General features: G+C 36.1%; 1 protein-coding gene across 4 annotated transcripts; it reads right to left on the bottom strand.

Annotated features, from left to right (window-relative positions):
- Positions 1-1,476: 1,476 nt before the first annotated feature.
- Positions 1,477-6,785, bottom strand: LOC140176517 (uncharacterized). Of its 4 annotated transcripts, none has more exons than XM_072208049.1 (8): positions 6,317-6,785; positions 6,146-6,239; positions 5,855-6,006; positions 4,320-4,431; positions 4,119-4,215; positions 2,808-2,869; positions 2,238-2,315; positions 1,477-1,787 (listed from the first exon to the last, which is right to left on the bottom strand). In XM_072208049.1, the coding sequence occupies exons 1-3, from the start codon at positions 6,595-6,597 to the stop codon at positions 5,992-5,994; spliced, it is 390 nt and encodes a 129-aa protein (XP_072064150.1). In that variant the 5' UTR covers positions 6,598-6,785; the 3' UTR covers positions 1,477-1,787; positions 2,238-2,315; positions 2,808-2,869; positions 4,119-4,215; positions 4,320-4,431; positions 5,855-5,991. The 4 variants fall into 4 exon arrangements, with proteins under 4 accessions (XP_072064150.1, XP_072064151.1, XP_072064153.1 ...); XM_072208050.1 differs by having other exon boundaries at positions 5,855-5,980; positions 6,317-6,746; XM_072208052.1 differs by having other exon boundaries at positions 5,855-6,239; positions 6,317-6,769.
- Positions 6,786-10,268: the final 3,483 nt, after the last annotated feature.

Below are 10,268 nucleotides of genomic sequence, written 5' to 3'. Positions count from 1 at the left end.
GTTCTGGCGTTTTGACGCTAGAATTTTTATGCTGACTTGAAACGCCGATTTGGGCCATCAAATCTCGAGCAAAGTATGGACTATTATATATTTCTGGAAAGCCAAGGATGTCACTTTCCAACGCAATTTAGAGCGTGCCAATTGGGCTTCTGTAGCTCCAGAAAATCCACTTCGAGTGCAGGGAGATCAGAATCCAACAGCATCTGTAGTCCTTTTTCAGCCTCTGAATCAGATTTTTGCTCAGGTCCCTCAATTTCAGCCAGAAAATACCTGAAATCACAGAAAAACACACAAACTCATGGTAAAGTCTAGAAATGTGATTTTTATTTAAAAACTAATAAAAACATAATAAAAACTAACTAAAATATACTAAAAATATACTAAAAACAATGCCAAAAAGTGTATAAATTATCCGCTCATCACAACACCAAACTTAAATTGTTGCTTGTCCCCAAGCAACTAAAAATCAAATAGGATAAAAAGAAGAGAATATACTATAAATTCCAAATTATCAATGAAACTTAGCTCCAATTAGATGAGCGGGACTAGTAGCTTTTTGCCTCTGAATAGTTTTGGCATCTCACTTTATCCTTTGAAGTTCAGAATGATTGGCATCTATAGGAACTCAGAATTCAGATAGTGTTATTGATTCTCCTAGTTCAGTATGTTGATTCTTGAACGCAGCTACTTTATGAGTCTTGGCCGTGACCCTAAGCATTTTGTTTTCCAGTATTACCACCGGATACATAAATGCCACAGACACATAACTGGGTGAACCTTTTCAGATTGTGACTCAGCTTTGCTAGAGTCCCCAATTAGAGGTGTCCAAAGCTCTTAAGTACACTCTTTTTGCTTTGGACCACGACTTCACTACAAGAAAAATACCCATTCAGGTACACTTGAAAAGTGTAGCCAAAAGTGAAAAAAAAATGATGCCTTAGGCTACGGCTACGCTTTTTGGGGTGATTCCTATTCGGCCGTTGCCTATTCTCAAAGGCTACGCTTTTCTGCACCAAGGGCTACGCTTTTGGTGTTTAGGAATAGGCTACGCTTTTCAAGTGATGCTGTCCAGGACCAAAGGCTATGCTTTTCAGCTTTCATTTGTCCAGAATAGGCTACGCTTTTCAACGCTACTGCATCACTTGTAAAGCGTAGCCACATTGTATACCATAGCTACCTTTTATAAGCGTAGCCTTAGGTCCTTTTTTTTTGTATACTATAGCTACTGTAAATAAGTGTAGCCTTAGGTCTCGTTTTTTTTCTTTTGTATACTATAGCTACTGTATATAAGTGTAGCCTTAGGTCTTTTTTTTCTATATATATATATATATATATATATATATATATATATATATATATATATACAACATAATAGTTAATATGATTACATGTATAATAATTCTGCATTTTTATTTAAATGAGTTGAATATTACAAAATAAAAATAAATACATAATTATACTAAATAATTTCTCTAAATAACAAATTATCTGTAAACAATATATATTTACAATGATCCAAAAATACTATAATAGAAGTTAATTTTGAATATTCATACATCTCACACTAAATTAAGCATAGCTTTATCAAAATAAACATGAGATCACTTAGAATTTACTACTAATACTCTACGGAAAACTAAATTAAAATATTATATCCTACATAAATATCTTCTAATTAAAATTATTAGTCAACCGCATACATATATTCATTCTGAACACTACTCCATCTTAGCCAATAAACCACAATCATAAACAGATTAATCTTTATTATCATCCTCAATATTATCCTGCATAATTATATAGAAAAATAATTAAAAAAATATTTATAATGACATTTGTAATTATAAAAATAAAAAATTAAAATAATTATTTAACAAGGCAAAAATTCAGATATAAAATATAAATTAATTGTTCAGATATACTTAATTAGTTTTCAACATTGAGACTTTCATGGGGTGTTTTGCCTTTAATTTCCCTAAGGACAAATGTAGATACGAGCTTTCCACTAAACACACCTAGAATATATGCTTATCTTCTACCCTTAATTGGCTTAGAAATAAGCCAAATTCAAAATGTTAAAGTCATTCCTATCTTTTTGTTATTAGTGCTCAATCCACATATGATAGATCATGAGAAAGTAAAATAAATAAATTACTAGTGTTAGTTCTTTTTCATTGAAAAAAACGAGTGGTGTGACTTGCTTCCCTCAGAGACAATGGCCAACACGAGTTACTTACTGTGACAGTGTACTTGCTTCCCTCGGAAGAAGTTTTATTTGTGCTCGCATCTGGTTCTCTTTCTTGCTCGGATCGACTCTGCAGCAAAAGCATATGAACAAAGGAATTGAATGTTGCAATCAACATATCTTACCAACAACAAAAAATAATGATAACTGATAAGCATTCGAAAATAGTGTGCACTATGTCTCATGAAAAGTTAAAAATCAGATTAGATAGAATTGGACTTAGCTCAATTGTAGTTGTTCCCATTTAAAGATAATCGAAATCAGCACAATATTTTCATAACAATAATGCACATGATTGACAATTGATAAATTTAAGTTCATCTAAACATAACAATATCAATAATATTAAGTTATTCTTCTTCCTATCTAATTTACAACAGAACAGAGCATGCACAACACTTTATTCAACTGAACTATACATGTGGCATTGCAGCAGCAATAATTGATGCAACTCATGGTAAAATAAATATATTAATTCTCAGATCAAAATGTCCAAAGAGACTACCATAATGATGCAAATCCTTACTATAAGCATATTCTACCAATGGTTATAAAAACAGACCTTGATTGAGTGGAAGATCCCATCAGTATCGGCAAGAAGCACACCAACATCAGAAGCCTGGTCTTGTATGCAAAAGGGGTGACCAAAGGCAAGAGAGAACAATAATGAAACCAATATCACATTGCCAATGAGACATGCATCCAATATATCAATAATTATTTCATGATATCCATCGTAAATGCATGCCATTCAGCATGTAATTTAATCCATAATAATCAGTTTATCCCAAAAAAGTAATCCAGCTTCCTTAAGAATAACACTAATAACAACTACCAAACCTGCTGGTACTTGGTTTCCAATGAGAGAATAACACTAATAACAACTACAAACCCTAATAAAGCAAGATGCAAAATAATAAAGCAAAATGCAAAGCAAACTCTAACATAGTAAGAAGCAGAAATTACACAAGATTGTAAAACTCCAAATATCAGAACAACAAATCCTCAAAAAAATTACAAAAATAGATAAACCAGGCTGCAAAAAAATTTGGAAGTTGCTACCGTTTCTATATTAATGGTGGCATGAGAATGTCAAGATAAACCAACTGTAAAACAAGGAAAAAAGCAGTTCATATGGAAATTCATTAAACCAATTTGAGACAAAGCTAACTAGTTCTTAATTTAATCATTTCATCATTTTTCTTTGAAATAGCTCTCAATATCTCTCTCCGGAGAGTGCAACCCCTTTTCGTTGTTTGACATTCCTTAATAGAATATTGAACCAACACAGATTCTTTCTCTATTCCTGTTCAGCAGAGACAATAGTATCCTTAAAAACTAGCTCAATCTTGTTTCATACACCTAAAATTGAGACTTTCAACTTCTTAACTGAAGATTGCAGGTAAGTTTCTAGTGATCTCTTGTCATTATCAATACTACCTTGGCTTCCTTCTCAACTTTTGAAATACCCTTCTGAACAGAGCTATCATAGCTCACATAAGATCCAGGGAAAAAAGATGGGGAGGGGGGAGTTTTCCCACAAAAAAATCAGTTCTATAACACAGTAATGCCTTTAGACATGGAGATCAAGTAAAAGGAACAAACTTTAAAATGAAACAGAAAAACACACAAAAAAGATAAAAATGAAAAACTTATAAGAGAATGTAAGATAGGTCAAAAGCCAAGTTTTCTAGCCTTGTACCAGTTCGACATAGTTAACATAATTATATCATGTCAGTGTTATTGCTTTTGTCACCTCATATTATATATATAACAAAATGATTAAGGATTCTATTTTTCATCATCTATTACATTTTTACCATTTATTTTAACACCGTTGTTGTTGCAATCATGTCAATGAATCCAAGCATACCTTAGAACTTCTTAATAGAAGTAAACAGGACAAGCGTCCATTCTTTAAGCTTGACAGAGCACATGTGAGCAAGGAGAAAGTAAGTATCCAACTGCCTCTGTAATTTGAAGTTGATAACACAAAATAATGTCCTTAGTGAGAAGCAAAGAAAATAATCAAAAAAAATATTAGAATATATCTACCCAAGCTTCAGCACTTAACTGTCGAAGTTATTGCACCAGGATATAAATTGGCTTCAGCACTTCAGTTAATTATCTGCATTAACCCTTCATAGAACTTCATCATACATATTTTGAATTTATATCTCATTTTCCTGAAAATGTCACATGATGTTTTATTAGAAAAGTTGCAGAAAAGGAGGAAAAAATGCAATGATTCCTCCAATGCATGAAACTTCATAAAGAGAGGTTATCTGAGCAACAGATTCAGTAGAGAGGTTATCTGAGCAATAGATTCCTCCCTTAGTAATTATGAAATTGTAAACAAGTTTGAGTTTTACTTCTTGGGCTTCTTTTTTCTGAATATCTGAGCAATAGATTCAGTAGAGAGGTTATCTACATGTTGATACAATAGTCAAAGGTACAAAAAACTGCATTGCAGATTATATCAGTTTAATTAAATACCATAATAATCATTGGAAAAACAAGTTGCTATTTTCTTCTCATCCACATAGAGAAGCACCTACTTGAAAAGAAATCACATTCGCTATAGAAAATTAAATAAATGCAAATCAAACCTGAGAATGACTCCAATCTCTTAACTCACAGCAGCCTCCACATCATAAAGCAACAATAAAAATCATTGAGAGATTCAAAATTACAATAAATCCTGCCACAAAGTATACTAGTAAAAAGGTTTCCTTTTAGTCACAATTTAATATACCCTTCCCAATTCCCAAAGACGCCCTTCCTATAAGAAATATACTAGCAAATTCAAAGTTAAAAAGTTACTTAATAATCCCTGAAGACAACTCTAAAATTGGAACCAAAACTCCAACTCTGTTTGGCACTAAGGAATCAACTTGCTTTACTTGTAATCAAGCATTTCTTATAGCTGTCTTGTGCAAAAAAGTTAAATTAAAATAAGGTAGGTACATAGCTTAAATCAGTAGCTACAATGCAACTAAAAGAAAGAGTAATGCTAAACCTCAGAATCAAAAACACCAGAAAAGATGAAGCTCAAACATGTTCCAGTTATTCCATTTCCAGCACAAGGGCATGTGAACCCTCTAATGCACTTGTCTCATAAATTAGCACAACATGGCTGCAAAGTTATCTTGCAAGAAAATATGCAAGAGCTCATTGATAATGGAATCATGGATACCAATGGTAAGAGTTATAATTTTCACTCTTTACTCAACTTTACTATTTCGGATAAATCGCAAAAACTACTCATGCTAAATTTCATAGAATCTACAGAATATTGAGAACATTAGATCAGTGTAATAAATCAAGAGAGTAAAGAAAGCATAGTGGATTGGCAAAGTTAGCAAAAGCAAATGCAGATCATTAGATCAGTGTAATACATGAAAATTCTAAGAAATTGACTTGAAGGAGATGAATAAACACTTAAAAATATGTTCCTTTTGCTTCACTCAAATTTTAACTCCAGTTGGCACAGTCTCGGAGAAAGACCAAACTTTGAAATACTGAATTCAATGATAGGAATATTTAGGAACATGAAGCTCAACTCAAAACACATGAAATTAGTTAACAGATAGAGTGAAGAGGAGGTACCTATCACGGATTTGAACTTGTTCCATCATGGACGCCATTCTTTGCTGATAAGCTTCTGGAAGTGATTCCAAACCAGCTAACATGCTCTTATCCATGATTCAATTCAATTAAACTCAACCTAGTGTTCTTCATTCACATTAATCATATATGATCTGTTAAACATGATTTTACAATGAAATAATATGTTGAACTGATTATGGCGAGATATATGATCTGGTATTAATCAACCCAATTAATTAGCAGATGGATCAAAATCGAATTGAGAAAACTAATCCAAATAGAAACCAGAACCTGAAGAAGAGGTCTGGGGAGATTGCAGCAGAACTTTTCAAAAGAGAGAATTGCATCTGCACCCTTGGCGTCAAAAACGCCACCAATGAAACGCCTACAGAGACATCGAAATTGAAATTGAAATGAGAATGAAATGAAAGTTGGAGAGAGAGAGGGGTTGGGAGTACAAACAGGAAGTAATCGTAGAAGCCGAAAGTGAGGACAGGAACACGGCAAGCCCTAGCAGCGGCGGCGGCTTCAATTGACCCCAGGAGCGACGACAATGCACGGCGAAACAACCTCCTTCTTTCTCGCATCGCATCTTCGTCCTCTCCCTCCTCCGGACTCCCTCCTCCACGACGGCGATGGCAGCGGCTGCAGCGGCGTTGCAGCGGTGACCCCCTCTTACTCTCTGGTCTCTTGCTCGTGCTCTCATCTCTGTCTTCCTCCTCTCCTCCCTCTGGTTCACTCATTCTGAATCTGGGTGTGTGTGTGTGAAAGGGTGCGTGGCGAAGGTGAGCTTTGGAGGCAGGCAGGGTTTCTACTTCGCGATGGTGACTTTGGAGGGAATGGGGGGCGACGAGGGTTTATGAAAGTGGATGAAGGTGCTTTGGAGGTGAGTGAGATTTGGAGGGAATGGACAAAAATTTTACTAAGTGTCATCAGTTTGCCTTCAGGAAAAAGAGGAAAAAAATTACTAAGTGTTAAGTTTTTTGCTCTAGATACATTAGGCATCACTTTTAAAACGCATCCAAAACTTAACAAATAGGCTACTCTTTAAAAGTGTCTCCTTTGATACGAAAAATGAACCTATAGATATCAACCTACGGCTACGCTTTATAAGTGATTTCTATAATACCTAAGGCTACGCTTTTTAAATGATGCCGTATTTGTGTATCCTTTTCTCTTATAAAAAGGCAACACGAAGAAAAGCGTAGCCTATTCTATGAATAGGCTACGCTTTTTGAATGTAGCTTAAAAAAAGTGTGGCTGAATGAGTATTTTTCTTGTAGTGCTTTAACCGCTCAATCTCAAGTTTTTACTTGACACCTTCACGCCACAAGCACATGGTTAGGGACAGCTTGGTTTAGCCACCTAGGCTAGGATTTTATTCCTTTGGGCCCTCCTATCCACTGATGCTCAAAGCCTTGGATCCTTTTTATTTTACCCTTGCCTTTTGGTTTAAAGGGCTATTAGCTTTTTCTGCTTGCTTTTTTCTTTTTCTTTCTTTCTTTTATTTTTTTCGCCATTTTTTTCTTTTTTTTCTGCAAGCTTTTCACTGCTTTTTCTTGCTTCAATAATCAATTTTATGATTTTTCAGATTATCAATAACATTTCTCCTTTTTTATTACTCTTTCAAGAGCCAACAATTTTAACATTCATAAACAACAAATTCAAAAAATATGCACTGTTCAAGTATTCATTCAGAAAACAAAAAGTATTGTCACCACATCAAAATAATTAAACTAGTTTCAAGGATGAATTCAAAATCATGTACTTCTTGTTCTTTTGTGATTAAAATATTTTTCTTTTAAGAAAGGTGATGGATTCATAGGACATTCATAGCTTTAAGACATAGACACTAAGACACTAATGAGCATGTAATAAAGACACAAACATAGATAGAACATAAAGCATATAATTCGAAAAACAGAAAAATAAGAACAAGGAAATTAAAGAACGGGTCCACCTTAGTGATGGCGGCTTGTTCTTCCTTCTGAAGATCTTATGGAGTGCTTGAGCTCCTCAATGTCTCTTCCTTGCCTTTGTTGCTCCTCCCTCATGACTTTTTGGTCTTCTCTAATTTCATGGAGGAGGATGGAATGCTCTTGGTGCTCCACCCTTAGTTTTCCTATGTTGGAACTTAATTCTCCTAGGGAGGCGTTGATTTGGTCCCAATAGTTTTGTGGAGGAAAATACATCCCTTGAGGCATCTCAGGGATTTCGTGATGAGGAATTTCCTCATGCTCCTATTGAGGTCCACGAGTGGGCTCTCTTGTTTGCTCCATCCTTTTCTTAGTGATGGGCTTGTCCTCTTCAATGAGGAGTCTTGGCCACAACTTCATAGAAGTGGTCTTGATGGACCTTTGAGATGAATCTCTCCATCTCCCATGACTCGAAGGTGGAAGCAATTGCCTTTCATTTCCTCTTTCTAGAGGTTTCTCTGGCCTTAGGTGCCATAAATGGTTATGGAAAAACAAAAAAAGCTGAGCTTTTCCACCAAACTTAAAAGGTTTGCTCGTCCTCAAGCAAAAGAATAAAGAAAGGAGGAGAAAAAGAAGAGATGGAGGAGATGGAGGTGTGTAAATTGTTTGGCCAAGGGGGTTTTAGGTGGTTATGATGTGGAAAAGGAAGGAGTGATGGTTTGAATTTGAGTGGGTGGGTGTAGGTGGGTTGTGTAATGGTTTTGGAGGAGTAATGGAGGTGATTGGTGGAGGTTATTTGGGGAAGAGTATTATGAAAATGTGTGAAGAAGTGAGAGAGAATGAAATGAGGTTGGTGAGGATCCTGTAGGGTCCACAGATCCTGAGGTGTCAAGGATTTCTCATCCCTGCACCAATTAGGCGTGCAAAACGCCCTTAGAGTGCAATTCTGGCGTTAAACGCCAGCTATGTGCCCCTTTCTGGCGTTAAACGCCAGTCTGGTGCCCATTTCTGGTATTAAACGCCCAGAATGGTGCCAGACTGGGCGTTTAACACCCATTCTGCTACTCTTATTGGCGTTTAAACGCCAGTAAGCTTCTCCTCCAGGGTGTGCTGTTTTTAATACTGTTTTTCATTCTGTTTTTTCTTTTTCAGTTGTTTTTGTGACTTCGCATGATCATCAACCTACAGAAAACATAAAATGGCAATGGAGAATAAATAGATATAATTAAATAAAATTAGGTTGCCTCCCAACAAGCGCTTCTTTAATGTCAATAGCTTGACAGTGAGCTCTCATGGAGCCTCACAGATAATCAGAGCAGGGTTGGGGCCTCTCAACACCAAATTTAGAGTTTGGTTGTGGGGGTTTTGTTTGACTCTGTATTAAGAGAAGCTTTTCATGCTTCCTCTCCATGGTTACAGAAGGAGATCCTTGAGCCTTAAACACAAGGTAGTCCCCATTCAATTGAAGGACCAATTCTCCTCTATCAACATTAATCACAACTTTTGCTGTGGCTAGGAAGGGTCTTCCAAGGTACTTAGCAACTTGCTCTTCAGTGACATCTTCATCCTCTTTAAAGGAGGAATATATATCAGAGCTCATGAATGGTAACAGGAAGTTCAAAGGAATCTCTATGGTTTCTGTATGAGCCTCAGATTCCTTTGGTTCCTCAAAGGGGAACTCCTTACTGTTCAATGGACGTTCCCTGAGGTCTTCCTCACTGGGAATCACTGCCTTTTCACTCTCTCCAAGTTCAGCCACACCAAGTAAGGTTATGGCCTTGCACTCTGTTTTGGGATTCTCTTCTGTATTGCTTGGGAGAGTACTAGGAGGAGTTTCAGTAATCTTCTTACTCAGCTGACCCACCTGTGCCTCCAAATATCTAATGGAGGACCTTGTTTCATTCATGAAACTTAGTGTGGTCTTAGATAGATCAGAGACTCTGGTTGCTAGGCCAGAATGGCTCTGTTCAGAATTCTCTGTCTGGTGCTGAGAAGATGATGGAAAGGCTTGCTATTGCTAAACCTATTTCTTCCACCATTATTGTTGAAGCCTTGTTGAGGCTTCTGTTGATCCTTCCATGAGAGATTAGGAAGATTTCTCCATGAAGGATTATAGGTGTTTCCATAGGGTTCTCCCATGTAATTCACCTCTACCATTGCAGGATTCTCAGGATCACAAGCTTCTTCTTCAGAAGATGCTTCTTTAGTACTGTTGGATTCAGCTTGTAATCCATTCAGACTCTAAGAAATCATATTGACTTGCTGAGTCAATATTTTGTTCTAAGCCAATATGGCATTCAGAGTATCAATTTCAAGAACTCTCTTCTTCTGAGGCATCCCATTGTTCACAGGATTCCTCTCAGAGGTGTACATGAACTGGTTATTTGCAACCATTTCAATAAGTTCCTGAGCTTCTGCAGGGGTTTTCAGATGAAGAGATCCTCCTGCAGAATAGTCCAATGACATTTTTGACAACTCAGATAGACCATCATAGAATA

This window comes from Arachis hypogaea, chromosome 11 (genome assembly GCF_003086295.3).
Source record: "Arachis hypogaea cultivar Tifrunner chromosome 11, arahy.Tifrunner.gnm2.J5K5, whole genome shotgun sequence".
NCBI classification, from domain to species: Eukaryota; Viridiplantae; Streptophyta; class Magnoliopsida; order Fabales; family Fabaceae; genus Arachis; species Arachis hypogaea.
The sequence above is the reverse complement of the archived record's forward strand: the minus strand, read 5'-3'. Positions and strand labels throughout refer to the sequence as shown.

Coding starts and splice junctions, on each gene's coding strand:
- LOC140176517 (XM_072208052.1), bottom strand. CDS start 6,597: ATGAGTGAACCAGAGGGAGGAGAGGAGGAAGACAGAGATGAGAGCACG. Junction 6,240..6,316: donor GGCTTCTACGATTACTTCCT/GTTTGTACTCCC, acceptor ATGTCTCTGTAG/GCGTTTCATTGGTGGCGTTT.